Source organism: Pleurodeles waltl, chromosome 9 (assembly GCF_031143425.1).
Source record: "Pleurodeles waltl isolate 20211129_DDA chromosome 9, aPleWal1.hap1.20221129, whole genome shotgun sequence".
In the NCBI taxonomy this organism is placed as follows: Eukaryota; Metazoa; Chordata; class Amphibia; order Caudata; family Salamandridae; genus Pleurodeles; species Pleurodeles waltl.
In genome coordinates this window covers 862,348,051-862,361,216 of record NC_090448.1, presented here as the reverse complement: position 1 = coordinate 862,361,216, position 13,166 = coordinate 862,348,051, and the positions used below count along the sequence as shown (strand labels likewise).

The 13,166-nt window shown below is 39.3% G+C and overlaps 1 protein-coding gene across 6 annotated transcripts in view; it reads left to right on the top strand.

Moving 5' to 3' along the window:
• GALC (galactosylceramidase) overlaps positions 1-13,166 on the top strand; it is a 358,534-nt gene that overhangs the window by 98,478 nt on the left and 246,890 nt on the right. For 4 of the 6 annotated variants that reach the window (XM_069208123.1, XM_069208125.1, XM_069208128.1 and 1 more), the window contains exon 7: positions 6,702-6,832. The exons of the other annotated variants lie outside the window; for them this stretch is intronic. In XM_069208123.1, the coding sequence (XP_069064224.1) occupies positions 6,702-6,832 (131 nt within the window). The remainder of the gene's footprint in view (positions 1-6,701; positions 6,833-13,166) is intronic. 6 annotated transcript variants of the gene reach the window in all.

The following is a 13,166-nucleotide window of genomic DNA, read 5'->3' as shown; positions in this document are numbered from 1 at the left end:
GAATTAGTGAAGGATTTTCTTCTGGCTGCTCTTGGAGTTCTTCTCTGTCACTAACTTTTATAGATTGTTGTGTTCCTCTAACTTTTCTGACAGAAAGCTGGCATGGGCTCCTCAAGGAAATATGGTCACAGTGCATGAAATGCTGTAGTAATTTATTAGCTCAATGGGAACAACGTGGAATTTAGTAAGTGTGGTATGTAGTATTTTTGCACTTAAGGTCCAATTACGACTGTAAAAAGGCTGCCGGAGAACAAGTACAGGGGGGCACAGTGGTGCTCTGCAGACAATTTGCATTTCAAGGGTGCTGGTGCCCCTTGCATGCATCAGCATTGCCACTGGCTCTATTATGAGCTGGCAGCAATGCTACCCCACCTTTCCACTGGGCTGACCGACGGAAACTTTGGTTTCCACTGGTCAGCCCAGTGGGAAACTTGTAATGGGGCTGGTGGGGACGGCGACCTCCTTGTCGGTAGTTTGGAGGACTGATGTTTCTATCTGCCAAAATCGTAATCAGTCCATAAGTGTATTGAAGAAATGTCAGGGATCGAAATATGTATTTGAGCAAATATTGGATTGGGCTGGGAATCTCCGAGTTAAAGCCACCACAGAGGCAGGAGGTGTTAAGTTTCCTCAAGCTAACTAACAGGCAGCATCACAGCGTTGATGGGAAAAGCTAGCTTGCTTGAAGGTCTTCCGGATTATGCGCTGGGACAAAAGCGGTGTGTGAGTCTAGAGGACGGTCTATAAACTACCCTAAGTGAGCAGTGCAGAGTATGTGAAAAAGTGGTCTTACTGCATCTGTACTTGGATGGTAACAGCAGGCTTTCTCCTGAAAGAGAAGCATTTGAGACAGTTGCATAACAAGCAATGAAATAAATTGAGAGCTTCCCCATCACACTTTTGCTTCGTTTGCTTATTACAAGAATGGACTCCGTTCAGGCATGGGAAAATCGCATGACATCTTTGTCTCCTGGCTTCCACAGGAAGGTGGTGTTTCAAAAACGGCTGCTGGAGGTGTCGGAGAAGAAGAATCTCTTCAAAAATTAAGGGGAACAGTAACATACAGCAGATCAGGAGGCTGCTCAGATACAAACACAACGCTTGGGTTGCTTTAATGTCAAATGATAGATTTTCAGTTCTTGTTTTGGTGCTGGGTTTATCATCCTTACTTTACTATGTAGTGAACCCTGTTCTGCATTAAGCTCCTTTCTCAAAACAATAACATCGCTCTCTTTGCAATTTCGAGGTGGAGGTTAAGTACGATTTCTTGATTGGAACACTCTTTATTTCCTTGGCTTTTGGGGAGCTCTTTAGTTAAAAACGTTCCTTAATTGATCAGTGAGTAGTACAGTATTTGTTTCAAGCTGCCCGCAAAAGCAACCTCTTTGCATGAAATGTTTGTTTGGTTGACAAATTTAGAGATTGAAATAAATGTCACTTGACATTCCATTTTTAACTCGCTGCTTGGGAACTGGGACTGGTGTACCTCAAACCTGCTTTGCCAATCACTTTTGCAATGTTTACTTGTAATGTTATGTAAATTATAAATTTTTCAGTTCCCCCTGAAGATTGCTGCCTTTTCTGTGGGAGAGGATTGTACCTGTCCCCTACCTGCTACAAGCTCTGGTGCTTCTTTGTGGACGGTGCTTTTCCCTGTGTTATGTTGTTCTTTTTTGCATTTGTGGGATAGCATCAAGGCCTGCACCCCTTTATAGGGACAGAAAGTACGTCAGTGGGCCAAATATTAATTCAAAGTACAACCTTGAAATCTGCCATCTGAATATTTCAATTTCCTTATGCTTTTGTTGTTGCATGATATCTTGTTCTTTATTGAATCTGCAACTTGCCTTTTTCTCTTAGAAGTGCTTTTTGTATCTGGTGCACCTGATCAGTTATGTAGTGTCACATAGTCACCTACAAGCAGTTGCAGTCTTTCTTCACCTTCTCACTAAGGAGCAAGAGTGATATTCATGCTAAGTCAGTACAGTTTGTTCCTCTTTAAAAGGGAACTTCATCTTCTCTTTGCTTTAAGTCTAAATGAAGAAGGGGTTAGAAAATTGTGAGCTTGTGGGCTGGAGACCTTCGTTTTCCACTCTTTGTTAAACAAAAAATGCTTCTGCTAAATGAAGGTCCTGGAAGACTGCTCCATGCTAACATCATTCCCCTTATGTGATGGCAGCAAGATAGTTGGTCCTTTTCAGCATGTTTAGATGGCTAGATGTGAAAATAATGCTTTATGGGCAATTTAAATGCATATTTCTACAGTGGTCTTGAATGTTGAATTTGTTGTCTGCTGTAGTGCCATACAATATAGAAGGTGATGGAACATAGGTCATTGTCAAAACACATAGCCATTAATCCAGGTTGTTAAAAATATATAGTGAAATGTTTGAAGTATAGGGATAGGGAGTGATTTCAGGTATACCAAGAGGAACACAAATAAAGTACTGTATGTGCTGGATGTGCTGTATTGCTGGATAAAAGTGCCATATGGCTAAATAGCTATCAATTGCGTGAAAGTAAGCATGCTATTGGATTCTGGTTTATCATTGACTCTTATTAGACTGTTTGAAGATGTCAGAGTGGTCAAGGTCTGGAATAAAGGTGTTTTGCACGTTGGTATGTTTTATATCAAGGCCACAGCACAGGACAAGGCTAAGGGCACCTCTTCATTGGTGTGGGTTAAAGAGAAAAAGCTAGTGATAATACTGCATTCTAATTCCTTGAAAGAAGGGCGATGAGGTTGGTCCATTGGCTCTTGCAAAAATAATTGGGTACATTGTGTTTACAGCCTAATGTTTCAGAAATCTTCATACCCTAAGAAGGTCCAGATTATTTTCCTTCTGTTTATCATCAGCATGTCACATAATTTATATGATTTAGAAATTACAAATGCTGTTAACATTGGTGTCAACTGTTTTCTAACAAGTCTTCCAAGATGTGTTGCTTTGTTTAAATAAGTAACATGATTTCAGTATTATATACTAGTGTTTGATATTCATTAGGAGTCTCCTAATAGATCCCCGAAGCAAGTATTGCAGGAACATTATCTTACTTTTAAATATAGGTGCTAATGAAGGTTAGAGCTGTGACCTGCTTGGGTACATCTTATCAAAACTGGGGACCCATCTCATGATTATCTGAGTGGAAGCGGTTTTGAATGCTCCAATCCTGAAAGATAACTAATGTTTTAGGAGGTCTTCCAGCCAATAAGCACTCTTTGGGGAATTTGACAAAACAAGAGGGTCAACAAAGGGGTGCATTAGACAGTTGATTTTGGTCAGAAACAGTGATTTATGTTGAGGGATCAATGAAGCCTTAAAAGCGTATGTTTCTCTTAAGAAAGGCAGTTGCACTACATTTGCTACCTTTTGGGGTTCCAGAGAATCGTTCAGACTTTTTTATATAATAGAGACGTTCATATTTCTTTGTTGAGATCTGGGGTATGATCTAGAGTATTAGATTGTCAAATTAAAGTGACCAGTTGTCCGAATAATGACTGAGATAACAGCCAAGATAGTGATTTCATATTTGCTAACAAACGGTTACCAGAAGAATTAATAATGGATGATGCTACACAACTCAACTTAAAAAGGTATGAACATGTTTTTGTTTGAATTTGCAATAAAACATCCACCGACTGCAGCATAGCTTTGCAGTCTAATTGAATGAACTAAGCTACTATTTTAAATCGTCTTTGGCCATTATGTTGAATAATGAGAGATGCACATAGTATTTTTGCCTGTTTTTGTTTGCATCTGTGGAAACGGTAAAGGCAGGCACACTGAGCCTTTGAAAGACATCAGCTTGCTCCGACATTTCACTAACTCTTTGAATCAGTGTCAGTATTATAAGCAGACAATCCTTATCCCCTGAATTGAGCGCACAGCATGATCACGAGTAAATGTTAGCAGGTGCTTTGAAACACTGGGTGACCTATGTGTATGTATGTCGTCAGTTACCATGTGTAATGAGCAAACAAAAAAAAACTCCCATTGCCTTGGTAGCATGGTTTATGACAAATGACCTGCGGTTGTTAAAATCAGACACTCAGGCATAGTTGTCAGCCTTTTGCCAGGGTAAAAGAACAGAAAATTGGACCTCTAGTGAATCGCAACGTCTTGTAGCTTTCTACAGCTAAACTCATTGTTGGTGCCTTCCTCTCATCACGCATGTGGGACCAGACATTATCACAAAGCTTATCCAATCTAAAAGCATTGTAAATAAAATGCAGATTGCAAGCTGTATGCTTAAGAAAACACTATGAACATAATTTCAGTTTCCAAGTAAGCCAATTGCTAAAGTGGGCAAACGGAAAGCTCATTCTCTTTATTAATTTATATCATTATTACAACAAGCTCAAGCTGGACCCCCTGGGAATAATAACAGAAATGGGGCATGGCACCTAAAATCACCTTGACTGCAGCTATGAATTGAAGGTAGCATGTTTGCTTTACACAAATAAAATATTTTGACGGAAGCTGTACTATTCTGAAACTTGGCTTGTTTAGCAGCTTTAGTCCAAGATATAGATTGTTTGGTTGCTTTTATTTTTTTGAATTGAGATTTTTGAGACGGAGATGAATCCTGCTTAAAAAACACACCAGAGTTAACAGTGAAGGACCAACTTGTAGGAGAGAAGTGGTTGAAAAGGCAGAGCCAGATAACGGGCTAACTTGTAGTAAAATAGTTACTTTATGTGATAGTAATAATTGAACTTATTTTAAGTTAAAGCACCAAATATTTTGTGCATGCTTTAATATTAGAATGACTGTGAGGACTCAGTAGTTTTTAATTGTTGTTTTTGTTATGTAAAAACAGATGTGTGTTTGTAAGCATACTGAATAAGTTGCCAATGTGTTTTTTTGGAAATTGGGTTGTTGATCTCGGAGTGGTTACTGGAACACATAGCATCAGTGGAAATGGGCAATGAGATGTAAGGACTATCTCTTCTGGTCATACGTTGTTAATTTATGGATTGTTTATGGGTACGCTATGGGTACGTTATGGTCTCAATGAGCCCTCCATTTGCCCACCTATTTCTTAGCTCATTTTCCCACGCATTTGAGCATTCTTAGTAAATGTTCTCCAAAAATATGCTTTTTACTTTGCAGGAAGTGATCTTCCTTGCTGCTTTGAAAGTCACTAAGATGGCTTTCATTCAGCTTTTCTTGCCATACTGATTTCTTTAACGTGGAGGGCTGTTGGTGTGGCCAAGCATCAGGCTTTGGTTGTATTTTAATGGTCTTCTATTTCTTTTTTGATGTTCTGGACATTTCGGGCCACATGTATCAAGAATGCCTTTTGCGAGTCTGAAATAGCAATTTTTAAGAAATCGCTATTTCGGATTCGCAAAATGCAATGTATCACATTTGCGATTCGGTAATAGCGATTTCCTCAAAATCGCAAATGCTATTACCGAATTGCAAATTGCGATACCGGCCCCATTCGCACCTATGGGCCTGTGGGGCCATATTTGCGAATTTTTTGCATTTCCAAAATTGCGATTTCTTAACTGGAAATCACAAGTTTGGAAATGCAAAACCCCAGGGTGTTGGGGGCCTAAAGCCCCTCTGCTGCACCCCAAAAAGTTTTTTAGGACATGTAAGGGGCACACATGCCAAAAGGGCATGTGTGCTTTACATGTACATTTTAAAAATGCATTTTAAATGCATTTTTAAAATTTGCACATGGTTACCATCAAGTTCAACTTGGTGGTAAATAGCGATTCCTTAATGCCCAATTCGCATTAAGGAATTGCTTCTTACATGTGCTTTAGAAATCGCAAATAAGGAATCCTCATTTGTGATTTCTTATTTAGAGAGTCGCAATTTGCGACTCTCTAAACAGGGTCGCAATTTTATGGAATCGCTATTTTAGTGATTCCTTAAAATTGCTTTCAGAATGCCTTTGATACATTCTGAAATGGCTTTTTGCATTCGCACCGTTTGCGAATGCAAAAAGCTTTGATACATCTGGCCAACATCACGTGTTTGGCTAAAATGAATGCAATTTAAGAATGTTCACTAAGCCGAAATGTTTTTTGGTGGTTTTAAAAAAGAAATGTGTCCACAAAAAGCTGACCCTAATGACTTCACAAGATTAGAAGAATCTCGAGATAGCACGTTGTGAAATCTAAATGACTCACAAATTCCATGTTATTTGTTGCTTTTCTTGCACTTCATCTTTGTTCAAGGATTTGAGTTTGCTTTCTTCACTTTAGTTTCCTAACAACGAGGTCCTTAAACAAAAGGGGCCTACTTATTTTTTTTAATCAATTTCTGTTTTATGCATAAAAATCTTTTATTTGGTTCAACAGTTATTTTCATTTTGGAAATGGTGTTCAATTTTGCTAAACTATTTTGATCCCTTAAATCCACACTTGGACGTTAAGTCAAGGACAAGAAAACTGTGATGGACAGAACTTTGGTGTTCTCCTCTATTGTCATAAGAAATATTAGTTTTTTGTATATTCTTGATCAATAACTAGTACATTTATCATCCAGGACAGTACCTATAATCCACCTTATTTCAAGGTGTCCAGTAATGAGTAAGTGCTGCAGTGGTCTTCTGAGTGATAGTCCTTGTTTGTGGGGAAACACGTCTTATCCCCATTCCACACTGAGTCCCTCCAGATTGTTAAATGCTCCTTTTTTTGTTTCTCATCTTCTTTTCTTTCAAAACTGTTTCTTCTTCACAAGCTCTTGAGGTACACCATGGATAAGTATGACCTGGAGAGAGTGAGGATCATAGCCAGCGATGACCTCTGGCAGCCTATTTCTCTATGCATGCTGAAAGATCCCGAACTCCTCGAGGTGATCGATGTCATAGGGTATGACTGACTTTCCTTTTTTTAACCCTAGGTTACTTTGTCTTGTGTATATCGAAGATATTGGAGTGGACCAGTCTGGTAACTTTAAGTGCTGGCTACATAATTCTAGGTTGTTTTGATGCAAATATGCCATGAAAGCCCATGCTTCTAAAGGGCACTACGTTTGAATGCTGCTCTTACGAAACTAGTGTCTTGCAAACATGTCAGTGATGCTCAACTAAAGAAAAAGTAAACCTGTCTGTAGAAATAGAAATGTGTGTGTGCATGTAACTGTGGCAAACCCTTTTACTTCCGTGTGTAATTTAAAAGCAGGCACACTATACTTAATATCCCTAGCTGAATTATTCTTGATAGAGTATCTGGTTGGTGTATGGACACAATCCTATTGAGTGGGTGGGATCCTCTTTTCTGCAGTGGGGTAAATGTGAATACAAGGATTTCAGACACCACTGTCAAAATTAGCAAAAAAGCTAAATCATAACAAAGCAAAAGGCTTGTGTGATTGCACTTTTTCATGTCTTATGTCATGTTCATATTTCGTACTGTGTCAAGAAAATGGACAATGGACAGACAGCACGTGTTTTGTCCCTTTATGGCAGGCAGGTCTTGCGCATTTCAATTTTAATTAGTAGAAATCACTTTAATTAGTAGGCAGAGCCTCATAAAAAGAGTAATTTGTCGGAGGGCAGAAGGATTTATGCCTGCAATTTGCAATAACTATCTATTAGTATATAGTCTCCTCTGTTGCACAGACCACAGATGACCCAAAAGACTAGCTGTTCTACTGCTATCTTCCAGTGATGGCTCGCCTGACAGACACCTCCTGCCCGCAGACTGTCATACATGATAGAGGAACCTGTGGCAGTTTCACTCTTGAGCTGTATTTGAACGCTTCCAGTTATTTTTACCAATCAATACTCTGCCACTAGGGGCAATTGCCTTCTTACCATTAGAAACATTTTACCTGATCCACCTACAGATACATGGTGATTTCCAATTACAGGCATAAATCCTCCTGATCTCAGACAAAGTACTCATTTTGCAAAATTGTTTTACAAGTATTCTCCATGAATTATGGTGATTTCTACCAACTAGCCCCAGAACTGCACGCAAGAAAGAGCCTAAGCTCTATATGTGGTTCCATGTTCCGGTTCTTGATGGAGAATAAAATAAATACCGTAAGTAAGAAAACAAAACCCGTCAAATCTTCATAGTGGGACTTGTAGCCTAATGACGTGCAATCAGTGTTGTATGATTTGGGTTTATCTGCATTTTTAAGGGCCTTAATTAGGTCTACCAATGCTGGCTTTACATGTGCCAGTGTGAGTGTGTTTGAACAGAGGTGCCAGACCTTAGAATGGGGATCGGAGGCAGCTTGAGAAGTTCGGTTTAATTGGAGTGCATGTTTTATGTTTATGGCTGGTAGTGTTGCAACAGTTGTCGATATGTTAATTAATGAGGGCCTGATTGAGAGTTTGGCTGTTGAGGTTACTCTGTCACAAATGTGACGGATATATCGTCTGCCGAACTACAATCCCATTATAGCCTATAGAGATTGTAATACGGCAGGTGAGATATTAGTGACATTTGTGACGTAGTAACAGCCTGCCAAACACTAAATCAGACCCGGAGTTCTTTACAAGTGAACCACAGTTTGATCAGAGCTTCTGGTACAGGATTGCAGTAATTCTCGGTTCGGAATGCAATCTTTATTTTTATTTTAATACTGGAAGTGTACTCTCAACCTTGACTGACAAATTCTACTCCACAACCTGACAGGTATATTTCAGTTAAAATCCTTTTCTTCACTCTGAATATTCACAGTGTTGTTTGTCCCCCATAATGATTACCCTCAGGATAAACTATAGGATGTGTCCCTTTGTCAGCTGCCAGTTCTGAGGATTACTGGACCTTTCCCTTACCTGAAATAACGCTTTTCTACCTCGCATACATTTATGTATACATTTTCTTTCAGAGGAAGTCTCCAACCTGAAATTTCACCAAATGATACACAGTGGTGGTGCATTCCATTAGTCAATGTGCATATTATATACACTACTATATTTAATTAACTTTTTTTTCAAATTCGACTCGTCTTCAAATATTGAGATTGTTAAATTCTTTTGTGGACACTTTCAAGATAACTTTATGATATAAAAGTCAGACATTTTAAAATAAAAAACATTCTTCTTGTCTATCATTGCAGTGATAGGAGTAGCAAATGAACATGCATCTTCCTTCTCATACTGCCATTGTTTATTAATATACCCTTTCAAGTGCATTCTTAGTCGCAGAAAACTACTTTCCTGGTTACATTTTTCTTAGGTGCTTTTCCTAAACCTGGGACCAGAAATTCTAAAAGATCACTGAGAGTAATAAAAGTTTTGGCAAAGTATTTAATACTTGTGAATGTCTGTCTAATGAGAGGAGATGAGACCTGAAGCAGCACTTATCCAAGGCCATCCAAGCCCTTCAAAGGATCAACAAAAATATTGGCATCCCAACTATTAGATGTTATGTCTTATAGATGTGTATAGGTCTAATAGAAAATCAATGCCAATTAATGTTATTTGGATTTATAAAATAACTGTTTGCATAGCTTGTAAAAGATGTTGATAACTTACATAACATTTGTTGAGTTAAAAAATAAATAAACATTTTTATTGTTTTCAATAAAGAACAGAAAAACATTAAGGGCCTGATATAGATCTTGATGAATAGGATACTACATCACAAACATGACTGATATCCCATCCGCCCTATTACAAGTGCATTATGTCCTATAACACTTGTAATATTGCAGACAGGATATCCATCACGTTTGTGACCGAGTATCTCATCCTCCAAGATGTAAATTAGGACCTTAGTCTCTTAGCATTACATAAATTATTTCATATCACTATTCAAAGTCAGAAATCACAACAGAGGACATTGCAAGTTACAGGTGGTCACAAAACACCTAAGTTCTGGCTATCTAATTAAATATTTCTTGTGTAGGATTACATAGACATACATTTGATGCTTTGTAGGTACATGCCATACTCATTAATATCATTGCATTGATTCATTGATATCATTTGTATTCTTTCCAGTATCCCCATATTTTCTCTCTCAAACTATGCTGGACATACATGACCTTTATTCACATCTTTTCGCCACCCCCCCTCCAGCACCAGTCCATGTCTTATCTGTATAGTTCAGGAGAGGGTGTTTGCCTCTTATGCCGGGCAGCGTTTCTTCTGCCCACTGGCATTCTAAGGTTATGAAACAATTTTATTTTAGGTAATCTTATGGCAAGGCACGGAGCCAATATTATGCATGCAACCTCTTTATTGCCACTCAAAGCAGCAACTAGAGCTCCAACTACAGATCTTAGAATTTCAACAAAACAACATTTTTATACACTGTATAATCTGCTGCTCAGCAACCATCTTCCTTCTTGTGCTGCAAATACATTGTAAACCTATCCATCTTCAAAACGTCATAGTATCCTTCTGTGTCAATCTTTTTCCTTCTCTGCCACATTTCCCTTATTTCCTTGAGTCATTAGTTGCTGAAACACAAAATATAGATTATGGGGTGGGATCCATTGACTGGGAGGGACAATATTTACCTAGTTTTAGTTCTTCTCGTGATATTGAAGCAAACTCCCTCTGGTGAATAACTTTGAGAATATACCTCTAATTCTCTCACATCAGAGACTCTTTAAATTCAGGAACTCATTGCCATCCAAAGCTATCATCTCTCTTAAAACCATGTCGACATCCCACAAAGATGAATATCTAGGCTGAGGAGGACACTTCAAACGCACACTTTAACAAACGTCTTACAACACCAAGTTGTGACCTGCAGAAATTGCTGATATACTCAAATTCACTGAACTGTACGAGCTGCCCTTTAAAAATAATTATGCTCTTCCATGCCAACCTGTATGCCTTTTTGGAGCCCAGAGATCCTTGATAGGTTTTGAAGCCTCTTCCGATAATCCTGACACTTGCCAAGGTGTCCCGAAATCAACCACCCCAACAACCGCAACTGACTCTGCAACAACAGTTCGTGACACTCTCCTACTGGATTCATCAAGAGATTCTGAATCTCCAGTAACAGCACTGGTTTGTCCATAAACAATTCCATGACATCCGGAAACAAATCCTGAGATGGCCAAAAAGGAGCCACCAAAACCATCTCCGCCTGATCCTTCTTCACCTTCAAAATCAACATCTGAATCATCGCAAAAGGCGGAAAAGCATAACTACGACCTGTTCTCCACTGTTGTAGAAATTAATCCACTGCCACTGCCTCTGGATCCGGTCTCCAACTGAAAAACTAGTGCCACTGAGCATTCAGCCCGTTCGCAAACAGGTCTACCACAAAAGGACCACTTCAACTCTCTGAACACCTCCCTCTTCAACATCCAAATGCTGGCGTCCTTCAACATCCTGGAATTCCAATCTGCCACCTTGATGCTCAACCCTGGAATGTACTGAACCTGTATGTAATATTTGCCTCAGTGTCATTAATAAAATCAGGATTTTCTACCCCACCCTGCTGTGGAAAATCGGAATTCTCCAACTCATTACGTTTTCCCAATATGGTGATAATCGGGGACAAGTAAAAACAGTATGAATGAATTTTCACACTTGTTAACATTCCCAAAGGTATTTGTCATATCGTCACATTCCAGGGTTATCCATCAACACCCACATGTAGTAACTCGTGCAGAATTTCTATCAGCTGAAATCCGGCACTCATCGACTCCTCTCTAGGCCCCTGCAGATCATCAGCCCACTTATCAGTCAAGCCACCCAAGTCTGCCACCCATTTTCTTTAAGTCCAGTTAGGGTGCCTGTACTCTGTGATTTTCTTTTTTCCTGATGAGAGACTCTGTTCGTACTCTATCTTCTTAAGGGTTGCTATCTTCAATGACTGTATATTTTGGTATGTAGGCTGCTAACACATACCCAAGGTCTTGATATCTGAACCCTTCCCGTTCTGCCATCTGGCACTCCTGTCCGAGGGATTCAAACTTTTTTTTTAGTTTTACCCGGTCCCATGCATCTCCATCTTACAGATTCCAATCGGGTCCCTTTTCTGGAATCCTGGTAGTCTCCCAACCTCTTTTAGAAGGTCACTATCCCATAAGGATTAGTCAGCTTGTTCTTCCTGCCTTTGTATTTAAGCACATCTTTCCAGGCCTTCACCTCAACCAATATATATGTTGGTGGCTCGCTGTCATGTATCAACCTAAAAATAGTGGCATTTTACCACAATAGTTAGTTTACATGTTTGTCTATTATTCTACAAGGTTCCTCCCACAATGAAACAACCCACACATTTTCTTCTTCCACTGCGATACTGAATAATATTCCCTCATATCTGGAAGGGCTCCATCATATATCTCTTGAGTCATTATACCAACAGCAATTCTTGGCAGCCCTCCATTCCATAACAGTAATCTCAGTTCTGTTTAAATGTTTTAGAATTATGTCTCCGAAACTAGATATGGCATGTTTTATAGGACATATTTAAATTTGGGATATGTTATCTCTTTCAGTAGCTCTGCTCAATCTAGGACTGAAGCAGCAGGCATCTTCAGTGCTGGGCATCGTCTCCTAAGTTATTATGTACATTGTACAGATTAATCTAAAAACATGTCTTGACTGCATGTTACTTGTATGCCCAAATCTCAAAAACCACTATGGTTTAACACCACTGGGCTTCTAAGTGGTGCCATCAGGGTCCAGGTTGTCAGAAGATATAAGAAATGTAGACACAAACCAAAGTATTTACCAAAGAGGTCTAGTATTTGCAGCAGTGTGTCTATAGTAACCTCTGGAGATGCAGCATAGAGAAAGATATCATCTGCATACAATGAGATCCTTTCGTCCAACTCCAGGTCCAATCTCGATCCCCTGACCACCGTGTGTTCTGAAACCCAACAAACCAAAGGCTCCATCACTAGCGCAAAAACTAAAGGAGACGGGGTCTTCCCTGTCGGTTACCCTTCCGTAGGAGAAAAGGGGGTCCAAGAATGTATCATTAAGCCTTACATAGGCCAACATTAGGCCAGGAATTTGTGGTATAGTACCCTGACCCAGTCCAGGAAATTGGGTCCTAAGTTAATTATTTTCCAAGTGCCCCAAACATACAGTCATAGTCAAGAATGTAAAATGCATTGGTGGCGTCAAGGGACAGCACAACTATTGGTTCTCCAACTTTCTTTGCTCACGCAGTACACCCAAAAAGACGTCAAATGTTTTGTCTGGTACTTATACCTGACATGAAGCCAGACTGATCTGTGTGTTTTAAAATGGAGATTGTTTTTATCAATCAG